The following is a 24710-nucleotide window of genomic DNA, read 5'->3' on the forward strand; positions in this document are numbered from 1 at the left end:
GCGAAATGCATTTGTTCTGAAAACTTTTAATTAACACTAATTGCTACTGTCCTAAAAAAACTTTCTGGTTTTTGATTTGAGTGACCTTTATTAGGGCCACAGAATCAGCCCCAGTTCTCCCAATCCTTTCATTCACTCTTCTATAAGGCCCAGCTGAGAAAGTGGTTTGGTTAGGCAAGTAGGACTACAACTCCCAGAGTGCCCCTGTGCAGTTGTCCGGAGCAACCAAGGAATGCAGACTAACAGCTCTACTGCCAGCCAGCCATGGGTCAGGATTATTACTCTATACTCCAGATCACTCGTAATTCAGAGGATGCTCAGATCAAGAAGGCGTAAGTTGGGGCAAAAGCAAGGCTTTAGGGGTGTGCGGGGTAGGTCCCACCCTCATCTCTTCCAAACTGAGCTTTCCTGCACAGTTTAGGGCAGGCAAGGTAAACCTTTTTCATTCTCTTGCTTCTTGCACACCTACATCTTGGCTTTGAGCTGGGTCAGCGTTCCCAATCTGTCATCCTTTACCCTATCTCCTCTCCTGGGTGCCCTAGCAATGAAATGGGGACAAAGAAGACATTTGAACTTATTCTGAGTATTATGGAGAACCTACGGGTTGCAAATAGAAGAGTGATCTAGCCAGATGGATGTGTTACAATTTTCTTTTTTTTTTTTTTTTTTTGCCATCACGTTGAGTTTTGGCATTGAATAAACTGTGTCAAGTCTTAGGAACTTTGTGGTCCATTTCTAAGAAAGTCCAGGACAAGAGTTAGCACATTTTTCTGAAAAAAAAAAATTTTTTTTTTGATGAATATTTATTGAACAACTACCATATGGGTTAGGTGCAGTTATAGCAGCTGGAGATATAATCATGACTTAGAGATGCAACTTAATGTTGTTGGTGAATACAGGTGTTGAATAAGTCACAAGTGTGATGAGTGTTACAAAAGGGGAAGTACAGGGTGCTGTGAAAGTTTCTATTGGAAGGAAGAGAGACCCCTTCAGAGGTTGTCCTGCTAATCAAGGCAAAAGAAAACTCATGAAGTAGGGCTGGCGAGAGGGGAAAGAATGGACTTGGCCATTAATTGGATCATTGGAGGGTAAAGAAAAAGGGAGGAATGTAGGTTAATTCAATCAGTTAAGGTTAGGTAGTGATAATAGTTTATTGAATTGCGCAGATGCTGTTCTGAGAACCTTTTACAATTATTTCATTTAATCCTCACAACAACCCTGAGAGGAAGGTGCCAAGGTCACTTGCCTAGTAAACACCAGAGCCAGTAATCAGACACCATGCCTTCTATGGTTGCCTACCATGGGCCAGCTCCTGCAGGGGATCTAAATGGGGTAAGTGGAGAGAGTCTACAGCATCTTTGGAGAAACAAGTCATGAACTCATGAAACAATTAGAGAACAATTTAGGAGAGTGTGTGATGTTACCTACAGTTCAGATCATCTCATTGGCCGGTGGGACCCATCTAGAGAAAAGTCGCAAAGAGGGAGAGCAGTTGGAATGCAGAAAGATAAGCCCAGGGAGAAAGCTGCCCCCCCATCCCAAAGCCAGACAACTCAGTTCCCCACCGTATGTCCCTGCCACCTCTCCAGCTGCTGCCCCAGCGCTGGAGCTCAGAGCCAGTGATTCTGTCGGTGTTACTGGGTACTACAGTGGTACTAAAGCAAAGGACATTATATAAAAATTCTGGAGGGAGATCCAAGTGGCAGAGTAGATAAAACACTGAACTTGCTTCCTTCTGTTAACAAATTAAAATTACAACTAAATTATAGAACAATCAACCTGGAGAACCATTGTAGTCTGGCTGAACAGATGTTTTATATCTAAGGATATAAAGAAGAAACCACTCCAAAACTGGTAGGAGGGGTGGAGACGCGGAACTGGCTAACTCCAAACCTCCACGTGGCAGTTGAGAACTGGGAGGGATATCTTGGCCACAGAGGACCCCAGAGGAGCAAGGGACCCCAGTCTCATACGGGCCTCCCCAGGCCAAAATACTGGTCCTGGAAAGAGGAGCCCCCACAACATTTGCCTGTTGAAAAAAAACAGTGGGGAGTCTGACAGCTGTGTGGGATGGAAGGTGGCAGGAAGCCTAGATGTCCTCTTAAGGGGCCCACGCACAGACTCTCACTCCCAGGCACTCACCTTGGGCTCCAGTGGAGTGATGGTAACTCGGGGGGTGTCGGAGACATATGGGGGTGTCAGACTGAGTTGTGTGGCTTCAGGACAAGAGTTAGAGGACTGTCAGCATTTTCTCTGTGAGAGGTCCTTCTCCCACGCAGCCCGCTGGCTGGCGCCATCTTTCCTATGTTGAGCCCTCCCCCTACGCTTACGACCAAATCTAAATCTGATTGGTCTGGTGAGCTCCGAAGCTCCGCCCTGCTGACTCACTGGGACCCCACCCCACCCAACACCCTCAGTGCCAGAGTGTTGCTTTCTCTAAAAGCAGCCAGCCCTGTCTACATGCACTCTTTCTTGGAAAACTATCCAAGTCTGACAGACCTCAGGCGGGTGGTGACTGGCCTTGGTGTGCTGTGAGACTATTGTTGAGTAGCTTCAGGCTCAGCACTGGCACCAAACCAGATTTACATTAACCTGGAAACCATAACTCTTCCCACTCTAGGGTCTCCCTGAGACTGCCTCACCCAACTTGCATACCGTGCAAGGCTTTATCAGTGGCTGAACCTTAAGGGAGCTGGCAGGTGGCAGCAGGGCTCAGGGTGTCCTGGCATTTTGCAGAGCTACCCCAGGCCCGGTACTGGTAGTAGACACCCTTGGTTTGCAGTGTGGCCTCTTCTACGTGCCTCCAGGGTTAGCATGGGCGGCAAACAACAACAGATCACTTTATAGCTCTTACCAGGTGTTCCCCCACTGGTCACAGGCAGCAGGTGACTTGGGCCTGCACCTGAGCCCCTTGCAAGAGGGTCTAGAACCAACATACTTGGAGGTTGGCTTCAGATACATTAGAGCCTTTAAACCAAGATTACCCAGCAAGGTTATCATTTAAAATTGAAGGACAGATAAAAAGCTTCCCAGACAAGAAAAAGCTAAAGGAGTTAATCGTTACCAAACCAGTATCACAAGGAGTGTTAGAGGGACTTATTTAAGATGGAAAAAAAAAATCGAAATTAAATTTATTTATTACATAAATTTATTATTTATTTATAAATAATACAATGGCAATAGCTACACATCTATCAACAATTTCTTTCAATGTAAATGGGTTAAATACTCCACTCAAACCACATAGGAGGGCAGAAGGATCAGAAAACAAAACCCTTACATATGCTGCCTACAAGAAACTCACTTCAGATTAAAAGACATACACAGACTGAAAGTAAAGTGAGGTTGTGATAACTGACTTCAAGCCTCTCAAGGTAGACAGAGCAGATTCTCTCCGTAAGGGCCAAGTCAGGACCCTCATGGATGGAGGTAGAGTCACAGGACAGCAGACCCAGCTCAGTAAGAGGAAGTGTTGTCTAAAAGTTAGAGTGGTCCTACAGTGAGAGGGGCTTCCTTGTGAGACAGTTAGTTCCCATCATTCATTTACTTACTGCTGCTCAGTGCTAGGCACTGGGGACACAGAGAACTGGACAACTCAAGGCTCTCACAGGCTAGTGAGAGAGACAGACCAGTCCCTAAACAAGTGGAGCACTGCGTGCTAAATGCTGGGATCAAAGGCCCTGGGAAAGGAGAAGGGGAGTCTAATCTACAATGGAGGCTGCAGTCAGGGAAGGCGTCCTGAAGGAGTTGACCCTTGAGCTGAATTTTGAAGGATGAATAAAAATTTGCCAGGAGGAGATGGGAGGGGCTGAAGAGGGGTGAGTGTTATAGGTAAAGCAGTAGAATGTAAAAGGCAATACAGTGTGGGGCATTTGGGCAGGAGAGGTTAAGGGAAAAGAGCTCTGAGTGAGGAGACCAGAGAGAGAAGCAGGGGCTTGAATCTTAGAGACATTTGGATTTTATGCTGAAGGACTTAGGCAGGAGAATGACTTGGTCAGGAAGCATTTTAGAAGCAACAAAAAAGAATTTAACAAGAAAGATCAATCCAGCAGCAGCACACAAAATGGACTGGAGAAGGGAAACTGGAAACAGGAAGAACTGATTCTACAATAGATGTAGGGATGAAGAGGCAGGAACTTTAGTTAGAAGGAAAAACTGATATGCCTTGGTGATGATGGGAGGGGATGGAAGGGACGAAGGAGAACTTGAGTCAATTAAATACTCAGCTTTCTGGCTGCAGTGCCTGGACAAATGGGAAAGAAATTAAGAAATGAAAATGTGTTTACGTTTGGGCTGATTGAGTCTGTGGGGCCCATGGGACATTGGAGAGGAGACACCAAGGGAGGGCTGCAGAGTGGTCTGGAGAATATCTCAGCCAGGCCCATGGGGAGTTCGTTCTCAAGCAGAGGTTGCGAGTTGGAGGAGTCCTGGGTCCTGCAGGCTTGGGCCAGCACCAATAGGCATTGGCTGGGAACAGCTGGGTGGTGCCGGGGAGGTGTAGCCTCAGCACACATGCCCAGGTAGAGAGCTGCTGGGGCTGTCAGCCAACTATGCTCCCTACGCTGGGTTCTCTTCAAGGGAATGTGCACGCTGGCCACCTGATTTATCACTGGGAACATCAAAGCTCTGAGAGGCCACCAGGCAATAGACAGCAGAGCCAGCTCTGAAGCATGGTCTGCACTCAGGAACACGACAGCTGCTATGACTTGTGTTACGTTAACCCTCCCTCCTCTAGGTACCGGAAACTTGCTCTTAAGAACCACCCATTGAAGTCCTCCGAGCCATCCTCAGCAGAGATATTCAAGCAAGTAGCCGAGGCCTATGACGTTCTCAGCGACCGTGAGTGATGGGGGCTGAGCCTGGAGGAGTGATGCCAGGACAGCTCCTCTGTGCAGATTTCTCCATTAAGACCATTCCTTAAGTCTCTGAGTATTGGGCTTTCTGAGGGCCCCAACATAGCATAAGCAGAATCGAAACAAACTGAGAAAGAAAAGGGAATGGAGAACTGCCTTTCTCAGTAGACACAAGCTAAGGTAGAAGACATGGCATGGAAAGCGTGGATCAGGCCGATGAGCTCACCCACTCTTGTGAAGGCAGGACATGGGGCAGGTCTCCCCACACCCCCTATGCCCCACCCGTCCCCTGCAGGGATGGAAAGAGCTCAGTGTTTTCTGCCAAGGGAAGAAGGCTAAGCTGAGACCCAGATTATTCTTGCCAGATTTACCAAGTAGTTAAATTTCAATTTCCCCGAGGACAGCATGCATATAAGGGGGCAGAGAGAGGCCAGTAATTAGGAAATCTGTCTCCTGTGGAAACCAGAAAAGTGGGAAAAGTGATTCTCCACCCCTGCCTGGGGCAGTGCCCATGTGGGTTTCCCTACGGGCTTGTTCTAGAGACTGTAAATCAGGAACACCGTGCAGGAGAAGGTCAGATCACTAAGGTTTTTCCATCCCCGAGTTTTCAGGACTTTAGACTCTAGGATTTAAAAGCTCTAGAATTTGGAAGCTCTAGAATTCTTAGATTCTACAATTTCAAGGTTCTAGGATTCTATCTACCCCAGATAAGACAGCAGCTATGGTGACTGGGTGCAGCTAAATCCCAGGAGAGCCTGACCCTTAGCCTCTCTGTTCCTGCTCCAATCCCCACCCCTCCCCGAGCAAGGCTCAGTCTTCCCCATCTCTCCTCTGGGCTATGGGGCCATAGCTGCATCCACCCACAATTAAATCCTTAACTTCTAGGGTCTCCTTCCAAAGACTGCCAGGCAGCACACACTTTAGAAATAAGGCTGTTTTTGCCCCATGCTCTTCCCCATATCCTTCTTCCCAGCCTTCCAGCTGTCTTACCTCTCAAGGTTCAACCCCTCCTCAAGGTGATGTATATTCACAGCTGTGAAGAGAGCCATCTATGACAAGTTTGGAGAGGAGGGTCTGAAGGGCGGGATTCCTCTGGAGTTTGGATCCCAGACCCCGTGGACAACTGGTTATGTCTTTCACGGCAACCCTGAAAAGGTTTTCCATGAATTCTTTGGAGGAGACAACCCCTTTGAAGGTAAGAGGTCTTACCTACCCCCTTTCCTTACTGGGAAAGGATGTAGCTGTAAAGATGCTTTTCTTTGAGTGTTTTTTTTCATATGTATATATATATATATCATATATATTATATATATATATATAACATGATAAAAATAATAATTTATTAAAGAAATAAATTCCAGCCTTCCATTCCTTCTCCAGAAGAAGCCACTCACTGTTAGCATTTTATGTATTATTCCAGAAATAGTCTATACATTTATGAGCATATATTTATTTTTACATAAGCCTTTCATTTCATTAAGGAAATGGGACCATATTGTACATGCTGATTTTTTTTCACTTATTATATATTATTTTATATATAGATCTACTTTATTAATTCTAATAGCTGCATAAGATTTCATTGTACAGGTGTGTGTTAGTCAGATGAGTACACCCATGGATGGGTGGACGATCCCAGGTCCCGGAAAGACTGACAAAGAGTTAATTTCTGAGGCTCAGAATCATCTTGTAAGGACAATTAGCCTTTTAGACCTGTCTTCCTGGCTCCAGTTTTGCAACTCAACAGAGGCTAGATTTTCACTGCCTGGCTCCCCCAGCCCCTTCTTCCTGGCTATATTACAGCCTTTCTACATCTCAAAAGTTCTTCCTCTTTTCCATGATACTATGATAAGTGGGCTATAGCCCACTGCCCCTCTACCCTGGAGACCCCTCCCACTGTGCATTGCCTTCACCTGTCTGCCTGAGGAAGCTGAGCTTAGAAACTCCCTGTGAGACTGGGGAAAGCAAGAGACTTGGATTCAGAGGGTCTGCTTCAAATCCATGCACTGCCATTTGTGAGCTGTGTGACCCTGGGCAAATCTCTTCACGTCTCTAAAACCTCAGCTTCCTCACTGTTAAACGGCTGTAATACTCCATTGCTCACAGCTGATTATCAAATGAGATAATGTTTATGAAAAGGACTTTGCAGTCAGTAAAATGCCATAGAGTGGACTTGTCCCTCCCAGGGACGGGTGCATGGAAAAGAGGCAGCTCAGAGGAGCCAAATCAGAGGATACAGGGGCATTGCTCATTAGAGAAGGCCAAGTTCAGGGCTTGGGGATCCCTTAGGCAGTGCCCAGGAGCTACACTACAATTGAGGTCTCTCAATTACCCATCACATCTTCGGGGACAGAGCATGATGCCACCTTGCCCTCCTCAGCTTAAGGTCATTGCACCATCTAGCCTGTGAAGTTCATTCCATGGCACTAACCATGAGAGGCAAAGTATAGAAAATCTTATTATGATAATGACTCCTGATTCTACATTTTACAAAGGGCTTCATATCTAGTAGCAATACAGTGTAGTAGTTAAGCGCACAGATTCTATAGTCAAATCGTCCTGGGTTCAGATTCCACCTTTACTATTGACTAGCTGAAGAGGGACTGTTATATTCGGCCTCTGAGCCAATGAGGTAATAATATAATGAGCTGAAAACAGCACCTGACACACAGTAAACTCTCAGCAAGCTTTAGCTCTTCTTTTGCATCACCATGTTAGCTAATCCTAATGGTGGAAGGCAGGTTATTCCATCTCACAAAAGGAGAAACTGAAGCACAAAGGATTTCACAGCACATCGAGGGACAGGGGTTCTCTGCACTAGGATGGAAGCGCAAGGCAGCAGGTGGGCTTATGAGTGTAGAGCTGAGCAGGGGCAAAAGACGTTGAGGAAAAAGGAGTTGGGGATATGCTGGTGACCTCTCAAATTTGTTAACGACCAACCCTGCCCCTCCCTCATCTCAGCTGCTGACTTTACAGAAACTTGAGTCTGGGGTCTCTGGTGGTCTTGGGCTGGTCTGGACAGTGAGGGGGAGTGGAGCCTGGAGAAGGGTAGGGAGGACTGGCTTGCTACCACCCTCAGCTCCAAAAATGAACAGCTTGAGTCAATTTGGGCACTACCAGGTGCTGCCACAAGAGGGCACTCCTCTCCGGAGGCAGCCAGAGGGACGCATTTAGTACAGTATAACGATGTTCCAGAAGAAGATGACATGACTGTATTTGAATAAGTGACGATTGTTGTACATGAAAAAATAAGACATCCCCTGAAAATACACCCTAATGCGTCTTTTGGAGCAAAAATTAGTATAAGACCTGGTCTTATTTTTGGGGAAACATGGTATGCTTGGAGACTGAAGGTGCAGGGGTGGGGTGGGGAGTGTCTATCAATCCAAGTCTCTAGACACAATTTCTCTTAATCCTCTCCTCTCTCAACCTCCTGCAGAGTTTTTTGATGCAAAAGGAAATGAGGTGGATTTGAACTTTGGGGGGCTCCGGGGCCGAGGGGTCAGGAAACAGGACCCCCCAATTGAACGAGACCTCTACCTGTCCCTGGAGGACTTATTTTTTGGCTGCACCAAGAAAATCAAAATCTCCCGCAGGGTAAGTACTTGGCTTGCTCGTCCTGGGAGCCACCACCTATCCCCTCCCACCCCGTCAGTCACCCTCCCTGACTTTAACAGGAGACCTCAGGTATGATCTCTGATGGCATCATGCCATCTTAGATTCGGACACCTAGGATTGCAGAATTTTAGAATCTGAAGTTTGGAAGTGGCAATTGGGGATATTAGCCTGGTTCTTTCCTAATGTAGGAATTTCCTCTGCAACATTTCTAACTGGGACAGGGTCTTTCTCTTCTTCTCAGTTAGGCACATCCCTAATTCTCCTGTGAATTCTGCCCTCTGGGCATTCCCAGACCATACCCCCAGGATTTCATCAAGTGTATGCCCCATGAGTCAGAAGGAGCAGCGTGGCAATGGAGGAGCAGCTGGGAGACAGTCTCTGAGGGGACTGCTTGAGGAAGACCCTCGGTCCCATGGCCCAACGCTGCGCTAGCACATGAACAGGGCTCCCCAAAGCTTTGCCCAGCAGAGATGCCAACTGTGGCCATGCTTTCCACAGATGGCACCCATCTGGGCATGTGATTGGGGAATGAATGGATGACATAATAGGGGAGTGCTTCAGGTGAGGCTCAGATGGGTTGACCTCCATGTCTTTCTCCCTTCTGTATTGAGACCAGCCAGAGGCTCAGGACCTGAGCTTCTGGGGTGGGACAGAGGAACCAAGTATGTGTTCACTGTGCATCTGTTAGTAGCCAGGGCCACGTGATTTCTAGGGCTGGAGTTGTGGGCTTGATCAACACTGATGTCTGCTTAGCAGCTCAGGCCCTAGCCTCACGACACACCTGGCCATCCTGGAATCCTTACGTTCTTGGTTCTGGCCGAATGGGGTAGGAGTGGGGATGACTCAGGGAAGGTTCTCTCCATTGCTAGAGGACTGAGCCTGAGGAGAGATCCCTTAGTGCCTCTTTCATGCTGGGAAATCCTGAGCAAGCCTCCCCCACCTCCTGCCATCCCACTACAGGTGATGAACGAGGATGGTTACTCTTCTACCATCAAGGACAAGATCCTCACAATTGATGTGAAGCCTGGTTGGAGGAAGGGCACACGGATCACCTTTGAGAAGGAAGGGGACCAGGTGAGAAGAATGGAAGCTGAAGGTCAGTCCTACGGTCAGTTACCTGGGCTCAGGTGGTGAGAAGACTGAGGGGGAAGGAGGGAGTGCTTTTTCCTGCCCCTGTGAGCCCTGGTCTGGCAGGGAGACCAGTCTGTAGTAGGTAAGATGATCCCTAATGTTCCTTCCAAGGGACAGAGCCTCACAATGCCTCTGTGAGTGGGGAGCCCAGGGCTTCTCACCATTTTACAGAGTGGGAAACTGAGGCCCAGAGAGGGAAGGGCCTTGCCTAAGGCAAGCCCACAATAGCTGAAAGGGGAACCCAGTCCTAACTCTAGTGCTTGATTTTCTTCAGTGTTTCTCTGAATAAGGTCCAACTATAGGAGCTATTCAGAAACTACTTATTAACAATTTTAAATACTTATTTAAACAAAAATATAAAATTATTGTCCAAAGCAGTGATGGTGTGTTTGGAGCCAAGAGAGATTAATTTCTCTGCCAATATTTCTTGGCTGCTTTCTCACTTACACAACATTTACTTCCCAAAAACCTCTTCAAGACCCAGCTGCAGTGTGGCGCTCTGGGAGGTTTCCCTGATCTTCCCACCTGGGTCCGCGCCTCTCTCTGCCTCTGGGTTCCCTTTGCCAGTCTTGAGGCTGCTGAGGATTCACTGCATGTCTATTTACCTCTTGACTGGGAGCCCCTTGGAGGTGGGGGCCAGTCTGATTCCTGTGTCCCCAGGACCCAGGACAGACCTCAGCAGATTTGTGGTGACTTAATGAAGCTTGGCAGGACAGAGATTTTGTAGAACACCGGCTCAGTGTGCTACCCACCATCTAAGAAAGCCTCAGCCCCCTTCCAGCTGAGGCCATCCATTTGGGCATCCTCAGTAGAGGAGTGGGTTGGGGGGCCCCGGAATCATCTGTGTAGTCCTCTCAGAGGAGAGGCTATGGAGACAGACTGAAAAGGCCCTTCCAGAAAACCTGGTGTGATCTCCTCATTGTTCAGATGAAGACATAGAGACCAGTGGAGGCAGGAACTTGACCAAGGTCACACAGCCAATTAGTCCTTGTCACCCCTTGGTCTCCTCTGCACAGGGCCCCAACATCATCCCAGCTGACATCATCTTCATCGTAAAGGAGAAGCTACACCCTCACTTCCGCAGGGAGAACGACAACCTCTTTTTTGTGAAATCCATCCCCTTGGGCAAGGTGAGTGGCCAAAGTGGAAGAGCAGGGAGTGGGCAGATCAGAGACCCCCCTGCCCGTGGGAGGCCCCAAGGCAAACAGGACCTCACTGTCCACTTGCCCCAGTGAAGGTGCGGGTCTTCAGGACGTGAGGAATGCCACGCACTTTGTGTCTGTCTTCATGCCTGAGCGTGAGGGGCCCCTCCACATGCTCATGCTCACAATTCAAGCAAAAAACTAGCGCCGGCCTAGACTTTGATTCTCTTCCCCCACCCCACCTATGGCCAGTCACTAAATCCTGTCAGTCTCTCTCCACTTGGTCCCCCTCTGTTCATCCCCGCCGTCTGGGTCTGTACAGCGGTCCTGGGAGGCTCTCCTGCCTCCCTGCTCATCTCCAAGTTCTCGCCCACAGGGCTTTCTATACACGCATCTGCCCAGGCCACACTCCCAGCTAAACGTCTTCCAGGCTCCCCGCCATCTGGCCCCTGCTGATGTCATCCCCTGCCCTCCAGCTGCTGTGCCACGTGAGCTCCTGTCCACCGGGTGCATTTTCACCCCTTTGTTCTCATTTACACTAGACCCTCTGCCGAGAGCGCTGTCTACCTGCTTTGTCTAACGGGCAAGCTCCTGCCCGCCCTGTCAGGCCTCATCCACTGCTGCCAGCACTGTGCAGCCCCCCCGCCCCACCCAGGAGGGTCTGAGCCCTTTCCTGGGTGCCTGCCCACCCCTTTACTTCCCTCTATCATAACACATATCACCATCAGTCCTTCCTCCCAGACTGAACTCCTTGAGGGCAGGTAAGTGCGTGGCTCACTCACCTGTTAGTCCGTGAACATCCTTGTCTCCTTGAGGCCCAGCCCAGGCTGAGCACTGAAGAGGACCATAAGGTACCTCCTAAACAGAACGGCCACAGGGACCTTCCCCACTCCCACTTTCGGCCTTAATGCCTCCTAGGCTCTGACCTGCTGCACCGTGGAGGTGAGGACCCTGGATGATCGTCTGCTCAACATCCCCATCAATGACATCATCCAGTGAGTCCCTCTGCTTGGGTACCAATAGGCAGAACGGCTGGTCTGGGCCTTAGAGGGTAGTAGCAGTCAGGCTGGCCTAGTACAGTCGTTCAGGTTGCACCCAGCACAAGTGAAACGCAGCCCCGACTCTGCCTGAGCTGTGGGCTGCATTCACCTGGCAAATGGAGTTCAATTCTATAACTCGCATGAAGCCACTATAGAGGCTAGAGGCCCCCAGTGCTGGGCAATTCTTGTTGCCTTCCTCTCCCATCCTCCAAAACCTCTCATTAGAGTTCGGAGTTTGTTCCACTAAGCCCTTTTCCAAAAAAGCCCAATACATGGGAAGCTTTGCTCAGCAGCCCAGCACTCCCCACCTTCCACCCAAGGGCTGCTCGCTTTCCTTCCTTCCTTGCCCTGTTTCCCATACCTAAAAGGAGGTTTCTGGAGTCTTCCACCAGACTCGTGTAAAAAGGATTTCAGGGAGCAAGCTGTCTGGAACAAACCAGCCTCCTCTCTCCTCCCATCCAGTTCTGGCTGAAAAAAGCCGTCCCATAGTGGAAGCTGTGGCAACTGCTGTGTGCCTGGGGTGACGTAAGCAGGGGTGGCCTGGGAGCTGTTGAGGTGCTGCTCTCTAAGCTCCCTTCTTTCTTCCTCCCATCTCAGTCCCAAGTACTTCAAGAAGGTTCCAAGTGAGGGGATGCCGTTGCCTGAGGACCCCACCAAGAAGGGGGACCTCTTCATCTTCTTTGACATCCAGTTCCCCACCCGCCTCACCCCCCAGAAGAAGCAGCTGCTGCGCCAGGCACTGCTGACTTAACTGGTGGGCCTGGGGCAGGAGCGGGTGGGGAGGCTGGCTGGGCTTCGCCTGTTCCTCCCGCCACAGCCTCAGGGCGTTCAGGGGAGCCAGCTCATCGCAGACGTGACAGGAGGATGGGATGGCCTGGGACTTCTAAACTGACACAATAAAGATTTATTTCCTATCCTCCAGCTACACCTAGGAGCATGTGGGAAGGGAGAGGAGCTCCATATAGCTCTTGTGGAGCAGGGAAACCAAGGACCTGGGTCCGTCCTGTCCCGACTTTGAGGGCATGGCCAGGTCCCTGAGGCTTCAGAGCCCGTGTTCCCACCTTAACAGTATGGGGCGGTGTTGTGTAGCCTGCGGGTCTCCAGCTCTGCCCATTTCTCATAACACGTGATCTTTAGAAGGGGCAGTCTCTACAGTGTGACGGGGCCACATTATACTCAGGAAAACCGAAATACAGAGAACACTTGTCTCAGGACAGACAAGGCTCAGTGGCAAAGCTGTCATCAGAACCTCGAAGGCCATTTCCCAGACTCGCCCTGCTGAGAGGTAGCACAAAGGACGTAGTGATGAGAATGGCTTTCACCTTGCCAGTCTCAACTCCGTCTGTGTAGAGGGTCCTGTACCACCCCTAGGCAGTGTGGCCTGGGAAGCAGACCGGGTTCTGCTCCCAACCCTGCTGCTGATCCCTTGGATGTAGCCATCTTGTCAGGAATGCAGTTTAGCCCCTCAGGCTGCGTGTGAGGACTGGGTCATTGGTGTGCGAGTGCTTGGTGAATTCACTGATTTCAGGTTATAGCATTGCTGCCCCGGTGGCCTGTGGGAGTCCCAGCCTCCAGGCCCAGTTGGGCCTGTGTGGACCACACCTTCTTCCATCAGTCAAGCGTGGTGTGCTCTTCTGTGCCAACAGACTCCTCAGAAAGTCTGGCTTTGGGCTAGGATAGGTCCAAGCTTAGAATAGGTGGCCACTTTTGTTGACTTCAGAGGTGCCAGAAAAGGCCCGTTATTATCCACATTGCTTGGATTCCACCAAAGCACCAGATTAGCGGTTTTTCTTCAGTGGGGACTCACTAGCACGTCAGTCATTTTTAACCCATCAGGGAGAAAGCAGCAGCAGCCTGGGATGTACAACCTGAACCGGGGGTCCAGGAGGCATCTCTGCAGTCATTAAAAAGCATGGCTTTGGAGTCAGATACCTCAGGTGTGCTACTTATGAGCTGTGCCCTCAGGCAAATCCCTTCACCTCTGAACCTGAGTTGTAGATTACAACCCCTCTTGCAGGCCTGTGCAAACCGGATGAGGAAGGAAGCTGATGGGCCCCAAGGCAAGACCTAGGTGGAGACCAATGGTGGCGGCTGCTGTTCCAAGCAGCAATTGGATGGGGGTGTGGGTTCTGCACTGTGAAACTAGCACTCGGTCTCCTATAGGCAGCAGGAGAACCTGCTCCTAACCTCTTCCTTGTGGTGAGACTCTAAAGACCTTTATGAAATCTCTATTACAGTAGCGATCTTCAGTGCTACCTTGAGTCCAGGAAAGCCGGGCTTATCACATGCACATTTTATAGGCATTAAGGACAAAGGACCAGTCACGAAGGTTTACTGGTATGGTGTCCAGTGGTTCCTATCACCTTCCCCAACTCACTGTCCCACGATAATGCTCAGAACCACGGAGCCTGGTTAGACCCATGTCCATCCCAGTGTCTGGGACACGCCATGGGTGACAAATTTCACCCGTTTCCTCTGGTGCAAAATAGTAAATAGCCTGCCTCACAGGATTAATGTGGAATTAAGGGGCATTGACTGGGTCCTCCAGTTACGCTGACCCCCTGCAGCCCAGCAGAGAACAGCCTGGCTGAGCTGCCTGCCACCTTCACCCTGGCTTGACTCATGGCACCTTGGGGACTGAGACCTCAGCTCAATTTGGCAGAAGCTGGGCCCTTTCCTTCTCCAGGAACATGTCTAATATCCTGACTCCTTGCCCAACCACCGAGAGGCATAGCCTCCAGCTCTGACCAGTGAGGAAGCAGTAGCAGTGTCAGCTGCTTTAGGCTGTGGGGAGAGGGAGGTCGTGTTCTCTGGCTCTGGCTCCATAGCTGCCCAACAGGATTCCCGCAGGACCCCAGAACTGGTCCCTGGAGGAAGAGTTCGCGTCCCAGATCAAGTTGCGGACATCCTGGATGGCTTAATTCTAAGGTCCCAGCCCTGAACTGGACACCTCGGGAGTCTGGGACCTCAGAGTTCCTGACCCCTTGAAACAGAAGTAGCCCTGCCCACCTGCTTTCCTGCCTCTGAGGACAGGTGGTAAGAGGGACAGGGAGGCTGACAGCGCTGTGCCGCCTGAGCCTTGGCTGGTTACCACCGTCCGGGGATCTCTAGCCCTGGGAGAGGGTGCGACTCCAAGTGGAAAGTACCCTCGGGCCAAGGCCGGATGTCTGCCCTGCCGCCCGCCCTCCAGGCGGCAACACTACCTCCTAAGGGTGGGAGGCAGGCAGACTTGCCCTCACCAGGTCTGGGGCTTTGGGGCGGTAGGTTTCCCATTTGCAAAATGGAATAAAATAAGCCCATAGCACCTAAGATTCCCAAGTTCTTCTAAATCTTCCAAGCTCAGGAGATGCAGGGCAGACAGGAACTCATTCTGCAGATAAACAGGCCTGGGGGCGGCTGGGAGGTTGGAAAGACAGGTATTGGAGTACCAGGCCCTGGGCAAGTGAAAGCTCAAGTGGCTCAGCGAGAACAAAGCCATCACTGTGACTCTGGGCTGCTCCTTCACTTGCCACCTCAGCCCCGGGCCTGGTTTGGAAACAGAAATGGACTAGATGATCTCCAGGGGCCCAAACTGGACACTGGAGATGAAGGTGGGTCGCACCCCACTTTCCAAGTCAGGTGGCTCCTCCCCTGCCCACTAGGTGCCAAAAGGGCCAATCAGACTAAGTAAGACCTCTGGTAACAGCTACAAGAGAGGGAGGAGACACCAAGGTTGAGCTTGTTTTATGGGTGACGTGCCGGGTAGGCTGGGCTTGGGGACAGGACGAAGAGGTGGGCTGAACTTTTCATGGGATCCTGGTTGGTGACAGGCCTCCTACAGTGTCAACTGGGGTCAGCTTCAGCAGGACTGAGAGGCAGTGGGGAGATGAAGTAGGGAGGAGGGGTGAGAATGTGGGCAGAGGGAAGGGAGGAGGAGGAAGGGGCAGGGAAAGAGAGAAGGGAAGGAAGGGAGGAGAAAAAGGGGAGCAGGGCCTGGCTGGAGCCGGAGCCGAGCCAGAGGTGGTCAGGTGGGCAGCAGGAGAAGCTCAAAAAGGCGCCTCCCGGGAAGTGCAGGCAGCCATGAGGGCCCGTTTCAGCTGCTCATAGGTGACGAACATCACCACGTTCCAGGAACCCAAACGGAGAAAGGAGGGCATGAACCTAGAGAGAGAAAACACAGGTCACAGGGGGCACCTCCACCTCCCGCTCACCGCGCTGGGCCCTGGCATCCAATCCAACCCCGCTGCTCTATCCCAAAGGTCAGAAGGGCACAGGGACTGGAGCCTCACAGCTGTGTGGCTCTGAGCAAGAATCCCGTGAGTCTCCATTTTAACACCCATAAAGTAGGTAGCAACTCTGTGAGGAAGGAGTTAAGAGCATGAGAGAATGTCAGTGAAATCCCAGGACCAGGATCAGAAATAGTTTGACACCTGGTTGCTCCTCAGTTCCAGGTGTTCTCTCCCACCTGTGTGATAAGAAGCCTGGAATTAGGGGGATAGATCAGAGGCTCACCCTTTGTAGAAGGCTCGGGGACCCTCCTTCTGGAGCATGGTGAGGGCGCAGTGGCCAGCGCTGCTGTACTGGCCCAGGGCAGAGTTCATGTATCTCGTCTTGACTACGTCGACAGGGGAGGCAATGATGGTGGTGCAGAAGCCTGCCCCGAAGGCGGAAGTGAAGTGGCAAGGAAGGTCATCTGCCGAGGAGGAACAGGTGAGAGTCAGGACTCCCTACCCCGTGATTTCAGAAGGAAAGAGATTATTTAAGTTACTGGAGAGACTCCAGCGGGGACCTCTCCTGAGGACCTAAGAATCATTTTGCCTGCCTCGCCTTAGTGCCTATATGTGCAAAGCGAGAGCTTCATCCCAATTGGCTTCAATACGGTGAGAGAAAGTCGCTCCACAAGCAGAGAGGAAACAGGACGAAAAGGTGTGGTCTTCAGGTAACCAGATAGCCACACCTGATCCTAGGTTAGGGGAAGGGCGAGACCCACCCCCTTTGCCCTAACTCACCTGTCATGAGGTTGGCTTTCAGGAGGGCATCCTTGATGAGGTCGTAGGTCACCAGCTCAGCACAGTTGACAATAGCATTACGAGCAATATTGGGAGAGGTCCCTACATAAGAAAGGGGTGCTTATGTGAGAGAAGGGACTAAAGGAAGAGGAAGAAGGGGAAGAAGAAACACAGGTACACACCTTTCCAGAGGCCCCGGAACCCTTCCTCTCGGGCAATGGTCTTGTAGGCGTCAACAGTGCTTTGGTATCTCTGGCCACCTACCGCCCGGGCCTGGGCCTGGAAGCGGACCTTTACCACATCTGTGGGTTGGGCCACGGCCACAGCCAAGGCACCTGTGGTGCTGCCTGCCAGAAGGCGGCTTCCGATGCCAGCATCTGTGGGAGAACCACGGGGATCAGTGGCCAGTGGGCTTGCAATCACTTTGCACCTGTCCTTAGGAAATACACCATGTGACTGTACTCTCTTGCCTTTTGGGAATAGGATCCAGACCAGATCTTGCTTTAAGACTAAGAACTCCTTACATCAAACAAAATATTACTGTGTCTATTCCTTGCTAGACACTGGGACACAGCAAGGAGTAGGACAAAATGAGACTTAGTATTTTCTTTCATAAGATATTTTCATTCACTTCAGTTAACCTGTTCAACAGCCATGAGAAACGAGAATCATTTCCATTTGACAAATATGAAAACCAAGGCTCAGAGCAAAGTGGCTTTCCCAAGGACTGGGACACATAAGACTTGGGTTCTCATCCCAGACCTACTTCTCCCTGCCACGTGATTTTGGGAAGTCAACCTTTTGATCTGGGTTCTCAGTTTCCACATGTATAAAATAAGAGGGTAGGCATGGCATGCTAAGGAGATGGAATGGAAGCTGAAGTCCTGGGTGTTTCCTGGCTTCCCACTGTGTGCCCTTAGCCAAGTCCTTTCCCTCTGGCAAGACTTAGTCTCTTCATCTCTAACAGGTGGATCATACTACCTACTGTCAAGGTGGTTGTGAGGCTTGTCACAGGAGAATGCCCTGCTTGGAGCCAGGCACAGCCAAGAGCTCAGGAATCATTAGGAAAATCAGTGCCCTTCCGTTTCTCTGTTCCTCTGATCCTCCTAGGGACCTTAGGGTCGAAAGGAGCTATGCAGTGAAATGAACTAGAATCAATTGCCAGCGAGAAGAAAAGGCCACGGAGCCAATGGCGCAGCTCCACACTCACGCTCAGAGCCCTTGGTGTAGAACTGCTTGACAGAATCGTAGAGGCCGATGCGGACCGAGGCGAAGCTCATCTGGCGCTGCAGGCCGGCGACCAGCCCGTTGTAGAGGCTGCGCGGCCCCTCGGTGCGCACCATCGTCAGGATGGTGCCCAGCACGCCGCGGTACTGCATGTTGGCGGCAGCCCGCACTGGCCCCTGCCTTTCTCCTTGGATCTGCAAGGCCAACACAGGTATAGGGATAGGCAGGTTGCCCTCCTTATCTCCTGCCATCCCTATGCTCCAGAGTTTACAGTCCCAAACACCCCACTGGCCTTTGGAGAGTCTGCATCTTGGGGAGGGAGCAGACAAGACACCACCAGGCTTCGTCCCCTCACCTGCAGCCGGACTTTAGCGGTATCCAGGGGAAAAGTGATGAGGTCTGCAATGCAGGCAGCTGTGCCCGCCCCCAGGAACTTCACCGTGGCAGTCGGGGGCACATCTGTGGCCTTGAACCCAACCATGATGCTGATTTCCTGCTACCTCAGGAGGTGGAGAAAAACTGGAGAAGGGGGCGCCTTCAGTCAGCAACAAGACGAAATAGAGGAACTCTGCCGGAATCTAAGCCAAGGAGAGAGAAGCCCCATCATCAGCAGTAGTACTCAAATAGGGGCCGGAGAAGCAATTCCTGCCCAAGGAGTCCATGTTTTGTGCAGAGCTCCCTCCCTTTCACAGCAAGGACAGTGTGGATCCCAGCTGTCCTAACACTGGCCCAGCCCTGGGTCTACTGGGTGCAGAGATTTCACTGATGATGCCCACATTCCTGCTTCTGGAGGGCAGACAGAAACAGGGAAAAGGTTCCAGCCAGACCAACACCTGAGGGGCACAAACCTACAAGTTTCTGCTCTGGATTTCTTAGGCAGGAGAGGTTGCCATGGGTCTGGAATTGTCTAAGTCTGGAAGAAGTGTCACGGACAAGTCCATTCAGTGCCGTCATAGCCCACCGGTCTCATTCCCCAACCCCACACAGCTTGGGCTCTCTGGAATCATTCTTTCAACAAGTCTGCTGTGCTGGGCCTGGTACACTGAGATGCAAGAGACAATATTTACCCTAGGTGGGGCTTATTGTCTGGCGCAGGGAGTAGGCAGGTGTTTCAAGATGCATTGGGGCTTGCAGGACATATTCTCAAAATGGAGAAGGAACAACTAACTCCCTCTGGAGAGAGGTCAGGAAAAGTGGGTAATCGGAAAAAACTTAGAAAATATAACATTCAGCTGGGTCTTCAAGGATCCTGGGCAACTTCCAGGCTGAGTAATGCCCAGGTGCTCGGCTTTCTTCCCCTGGCTTACTGTGTGCCTCAGGGAAAACTGTCTCCCTCTCTGGCCCGTTTCCTCTCCTTCAACATAGGGGGACCCACATCTTTACCACAGAAGGTCGGGGTGGGGAGATGCAGGTCAGATATATAGAGTGACACAGGAAACCAGAAGCTCCATTTTGTTCTCTGAGTTGGAACGCCCTGCCCTGCCCTGCCCTCCCCCATGCCTCAAGAGGAAGTGAGCCCAGCACCCCAGTGGGGGATGGTGATCCGCTTCTCTCTCCTGAGCTCACTTCTCTGATTTTATAGGAGCAGCTGCTCTGAGTCTAGCCTGATTGGCTGCCCGTCACTGAGGTCAGGAGGAAAGAGCTGGTGGGCAGAGGAAGGATGTCCTGGGAACCAACTGTGAATACAGAGACCCATGGAAACAAACAGCTCACTCAGCTTCTTACCCCAGGTGACTGTGGCAAACAAGGAAACCCAGAGACTACTTTACCACTCAAATGCATCAGCAGCTGCTATAGGGTGGGGCCTGGCCTTAGTTATATTTTCGTAAGGGAGATTGGTGCTCAAATGGCAAAATGGGTTGATGAAGGTGCTCCAGACTCCCCAGCTTCCCTGCTCTGACATCCCTTTTCCCCAGGAGGTGCTGCACACCTGTCCCCAATCCACTGCCTGGGGCACTCTACTGGCTCACTTACTCCTCAGAACAGCCTGTGAAGTGGCTACCCTTACTTCCCTCATGTTACAGGTGAGAGACCTTAGTAAGAGCCAAGTCTACAGGCTTCAAAGTTTATGCAATTTCTTTGCATTAGTGCCCATCTCATTCCTTTTCCGCTGTTTTCTCAGCCCCATTCAGAGGCAGGGCCTTTCATGAGATCAGGAACACCCACAGCCAAGTTCTCCCAGGCCAATATGACAGTTCTGAGAAGGTTCAAGCAAATGGCATCCTTCTCTGGGCATCAGAGACATGATGACATGTGTCTATGATGTCCTGACCTTGAGCTGGGTTGCAGGATGTTGTGAGCACCAGAGAAGAATAAGCCCCAGCCCCTGCCCACTTCAAAAACAAGTGCACAGAGGCTCAGTTGCCTTTTTAAATGTTGCCTTGGGTTTGCCATAAGTCAGGTCCTTCAGAGGCATGGGTATGGGGTCAGAGGTCACCTGTGTTAAAGACCCTACTGAAAGTAAGTAACACTCAGGCCTAGAAAGAGTTAATCATATTTTACAGTCCCAGGCAAATAACCCTTTTCAGTGTCCAAAAAAGTACACGTGATTACTAATCTCAGTTTCAGGGACAGTCAGAGGTGGAGTCAACAATATGTAGCTAGAACAATAAGTTCCTGTTCTAGCTCTGCTGCTGACACCCAGGGTGACCCACGGCCAATCACTACCCCAGCTTGGCCTCCATTTCCTCCTTTGCAAAATGGGGACCACCATCCTTGGCTTGTCAGGGTCAGCTTAAGGGCCAGAGAGAGACCATGGATATGAGAGTGCTTTGTGAAGAGTGACCTCACTGTAGTGGTGGTAGCTTTTTTTGCTAATGTTCTGCTGACCCGCCCCCGCCCCCACCCCAGACCATAGGGCTAGAAGGCAGCAGAAGACCCCTCCTTTAGACTGGATTCTTACCCGGCTTTTTAAGGTCTCACACTGAGGCCTCCAAGATCAAGCTTCTCTAAAGGCATCCCATTCTTCAAAGCTGCCAGTGGCTGTCATGGCCCGATCTTGCCGGTTTTCCATAGAAAATGGCTCGGAGACGAAACACCTAAAGGTCATACTATGTGTCCTGTGGATAATAGCAAAGGAGAGTTCAGAAAGGGAAATTCACCTTAAAGGATCACACCACAGTGTGGAAACAGCCACCTCTCCAAGGCACACAGCCCACTCAGTCCATGCTTGGGGAAAGGAACAGGGGAAGGCACCCAGGATAGCTGGGGACTAATTAAGTGCACACACAGAAGGGGGAAAGTGAACCTAGAAATTCTCCATTCCTCGTCCAGACTTCTGCTTTGGTGGCATGCAGTACTCTGGGAAGCATCCCCCAACCCAGTCAGCAAGACTAGTGAGTGGGAGTGTTGTGAGGGGGTCATGATGGGTCAGAGACTCGCTCAGAGCCCACGAGGGCCCAGCGCAGGGCAGTGAGGTTAGAGGAACTGGGATCGCGCCCCGCAGAGGCCGAATCAAGTAGCTCAAAGACTCCTCCTAGCAGAAACAGCCCCTGCAAGGGCTTGGAGCCCCCGGGGGAGAGTCATTCTGGTTATCGCTGATGCGCCAGAAGGCCCCCACCCAAGGCAGGGCTGGCGGGGTGGGCATTCTGGACGAGGGAAGGGAGTGGAAGAGTGAAGGTTTAAATTACAGCTAACTAAACGCAAGAGGTAAAGAACAAAAACGAGATAGGAAAAGAGTACAAGGACAGAGGAAAAATACCAAACAGAGGAGAGGAGGGAAATCAAAGACGGAAGCACGCTGGTCCGCGTGGCGGGGTTGGCGGACGTGGAGCAGGTGTAGCGGGCGCAGGGCTGGGCGGACCGGGGCCGGACTCACCGAGCCGCAGGGAGAACACGAGAGTGCCGGAGGTCTGTCTGTCCGCGGTCAGATGGCGCGTGGAGGTTGCGGTCTGTACTAGACCTACAGGAGCTGCCCACCGGGCTTGCAGTGGGGTCCGCGAAGGCTGCAGCGCAATTTAAGCCTTGAGGGCGGGGCCTGCGGGGAGGGGAGGAGCCTGCGAAGCCCTGTCGCTCCGAGAGGGCTGGGCGACCCTTTAGCCACCGCCTTTCCGCCCGGACCGTTGCGCCTGGGGTTCTCCGCGCGCCTTTTTCCACTCCCATTTCCGTGCAGGCGGATCCCCACGTCTACCCCTTAAGTCTCCTCCCACCCCTTACCCGCGGTCACTTCCTCGCTCCGCCTCACACACTCCCTCCCAACCCCCCAGTCCGCCAACCTCTGTGTAAATGGCAAGACTGACTCCCGGAAAGCAGAGGCTGCCCAGGGTTACACACGTCTCTGTTCCGACACCCCCCTTCCCACCACCACCCCGCGGCCGCCAGGACTCTTTCTAACAGCGGCGCAGAGGCTCGGGTGTAAGAGCACCCCTTCTTTTCACTGGCTCAGTCCGCGACCCCCGACTCTGCAAACCACCCGCGTGTCTCGGACGCGAGCACAGGTTCCCGCAGGGCGGCCTCCCCACCGGCCTCGCTGGCGATTGGTTAAAGCTGCCGCGTTGTCAGGAAGGAGCCAATCTGGGCTGCAGCCGCAGGTGGCCCGCGACCGCCAACGGCGGTTGAGAACAGCTGGGCTTCCAGCATTTTCCTGCTGCCCACAAGCCTTATCCTGGGGACCCGGGGGACTTCCGGCCCGAGTAGGGCGGGGACACCAAGCGTGAGGCGAGCTGGTTCGCGGCCGGCGAGTGAGAAGACTGAACAAGGCCCTGGCCTGCTGCATACCCAGCCCTGGGATGAGAAAGGGACTTAGATGAGCCAGACCTGGGTCTCCCTTAGGTGGCTGGCGGTCTTGTGGGGGTGACAGTAACGTAAACAACCAGTAGTTGGGTACTGTGTCCCTAATGAGCACGTTCCTTTGGAGATTATAAGATCTCTCTTTGCCCTTGGACTCTGTCACTTTCTTCCTGTTTTCATCCTTGTTGGCCTCCCGGGACTGTTGTATGGAGAAGCTGTCTTCAGACTACACTAGAATGGGAATGGATAATTATAACAGATGTCCACGAAAGAATGTCCAAACCTATAGAAAACTTTTATAAGACTTCATTTGAGCTAAGTTTTTTAGGATATGCCTAGAAGCAAGATCTCAATAGACTGAGAAAATGCTCCAGAGAATGGCAGTTTTGCTGTTCCTTTTATGCATTTAGAATTAGGAGAAAATGTAAGAAAGATACATGAAATCCATTGGTGGTAGATTAAGGAGGCAGAAGAAAGCAAAGTGGGGAAATCTCTAGGATTGGATAAAAAGCAAAATGATGAAACACATACTTCTTTTACATTGGTGCATACAGGATAGTTAACATTTACAGCACATAGAGATGATACGCAGGGAACACAATCAAAATGAGGGGTTCTGTAGTCTCCTCCTCAGGTGGTCTTGTACTCTGGTGCCTGCGCTTGTGCCTTCACAGTGTCTAGAAAAGAAAATTACTCTGACATTACTCTGGTATGTTATCCTACATACATAGGAAAAATGGCCAGGGCTCACTTAAGGTAAATAATGACCTTGGCTAGAGGCCTGGGATGTGATTACCTGCTATGACCTGCCCAGGTAGGAATTTGTGATCAGACCATCTGTGTGGTTACTTTTGCTCACTGAGCTTGACAGACCTGCCATGTGGCCGCTTTGAACTTGTCAGGTTTATTACATAGCCACATTTTCATTCACAGGTAAGAAAAACACCCTGAGCACATGGCCCTGGTAGAAGCCGAAGCAAACTGGAAGCTGAGAAGTCAAGTCTCAAAAAATTACTTCTGGCACTGAGGTAATCCCATCCACAACTGGTCTTGCACTCATATACAAAAGCTAGACTAGCATAAGATGGTAAAACTTGAAAAAGGTGGCCCCTGTGTGAATATCCATTGATGAAGCACCTTCTAGAATTAATAAACAAAGTTAAGGATATGTAAAGAGAGTTTTCTGGAATATCAGAGTTTTTGAAGACTTTTTTTTCTGCAAAGTTTGTGTGTAGCAGTTTTCCTACAAACTTTCTCATGTAATTCAGAGCTAAACAGTTAAACAGCTCTGAATTAAATGAGAAACAGATCAAGAGGAAACCAGCTGGCTTCTGTTGTGGCAACATCAGAGTTCTGTTTTGTTGTTGAGTCCTTCGTTGCTTCCTCAATGACCATTACAAATGATTCTGTACTTTGACTTACTCTGAGCCGGAAGTTAAATCAGGTTCTCCTCCTCCAAGTTTTCTGTTTATACGTTGACTAGAAGGGTAGATATGGGGACATAGCCACAGAAATCCCTGCAAGCCCACTTTGTTTCTTGATTATAATGCTTATGAACACCCATATTGACACAAGGAAACGCTTCGTAGTTCTGTTTTATCAAGTGGAAAAGGTTTCTCTCATCCCATCGTTCAACATCTGAGCTAATCTGAAGTAGGGATTATGTCAGGATGATGACTCCAAAACATTATTAATGCTCAATAATAACCCTGAAATATATCTGACAGTTTTTAAAGTTTTATGAGTATATTTTAGGGCAGTGAAAGAAATGGGGATGTGACTTCTGGACAGTGACTTCTGGATAACTGGTCTAGTATTCTGGGGAGTGCTATTGCTGATGGGCTGAATTCATTAGTGAGAGGAGCCAGGGAAACAAGCAATATGCAAGTTTTGTTTAGAACTCTGCTGCAAGTCACAGCGTCCAAACCAAGAAGGCTTCCACAGTGTAAGAGATTGAGAAGAAAACCATAATTGGGTTGTTCT

At 50.7% G+C, this 24710-nt stretch overlaps 2 protein-coding genes across 3 annotated transcripts; one reads left to right on the forward strand and one right to left on the reverse strand.

The window, feature by feature from the left end:
• Positions 1–204: 204 nt before the first annotated feature.
• Positions 205–15340, forward strand: DNAJB13 (DnaJ heat shock protein family (Hsp40) member B13). 2 transcript variants are annotated; one of them, XM_033120751.1, is made up of 8 exons: positions 205–332; positions 4736–4839; positions 5887–6048; positions 8293–8450; positions 9432–9545; positions 10619–10732; positions 11663–11739; positions 12382–12700. In XM_033120751.1, exons 1-8 carry the CDS (start codon positions 265–267, stop codon positions 12533–12535), a joined length of 951 nt encoding a protein of 316 aa, XP_032976642.1. In that variant the 5' UTR covers positions 205–264; the 3' UTR covers positions 12536–12700. The 2 variants fall into 2 exon arrangements, with proteins under 2 accessions (XP_032976642.1, XP_032976643.1); XM_033120752.1 differs by lacking the exon at positions 205–332 and adding an exon at positions 1204–1332 and having other exon boundaries at positions 12382–15340.
• A 151-nt stretch (positions 15341–15491) lies between these two features.
• Positions 15492–21943, reverse strand: UCP2 (uncoupling protein 2). The gene is made up of 8 exons (XM_033120753.1): positions 21817–21943; positions 20902–21058; positions 18355–18577; positions 17983–18193; positions 16955–17149; positions 16773–16874; positions 16276–16456; positions 15492–15924 (listed from the first exon to the last, which is right to left on the reverse strand). Exons 3-8 carry the CDS (start codon positions 18478–18480, stop codon positions 15810–15812), a joined length of 930 nt encoding a protein of 309 aa, XP_032976644.1. The 5' UTR covers positions 18481–18577; positions 20902–21058; positions 21817–21943; the 3' UTR covers positions 15492–15809.
• Between the last annotated feature and the right edge of the window lie 2767 nt (positions 21944–24710).

This window comes from Rhinolophus ferrumequinum, chromosome 11 (assembly GCF_004115265.2).
Source record: "Rhinolophus ferrumequinum isolate MPI-CBG mRhiFer1 chromosome 11, mRhiFer1_v1.p, whole genome shotgun sequence".
NCBI classification, from domain to species: Eukaryota; Metazoa; Chordata; class Mammalia; order Chiroptera; family Rhinolophidae; genus Rhinolophus; species Rhinolophus ferrumequinum.

What these genes read in the sequence shown, in the direction of transcription:
- DNAJB13 (XM_033120751.1), top strand. Translation starts at nt 265, where the DNA reads ATGGGTCAGGATTATTACTCTATACTCCAGATCACTCGTAATTCAGAG. An exon ending in GATGCTCAGATCAAGAAGGC is followed by an intron (nt 333 to 4,735) that starts GTAAGTTGGGGC and finishes TCCCTCCTCTAG; the next exon opens with GTACCGGAAACTTGCTCTTA. An exon ending in CCCATCAATGACATCATCCA is followed by an intron (nt 11,740 to 12,381) that starts GTGAGTCCCTCT and finishes CTCCCATCTCAG; the next exon opens with TCCCAAGTACTTCAAGAAGG.
- UCP2 (XM_033120753.1), bottom strand. Translation starts at nt 18,480, where the DNA reads ATGGTTGGGTTCAAGGCCACAGATGTGCCCCCGACTGCCACGGTGAAG. An exon ending in CCGCTAAAGTCCGGCTGCAG is followed by an intron (nt 18,194 to 18,354) that starts GTGAGGGGACGA and finishes TTGGCCTTGCAG; the next exon opens with ATCCAAGGAGAAAGGCAGGG. An exon ending in GTTCCGGGGCCTCTGGAAAG is followed by an intron (nt 16,875 to 16,954) that starts GTGTGTACCTGT and finishes TTTCTTATGTAG; the next exon opens with GGACCTCTCCCAATATTGCT.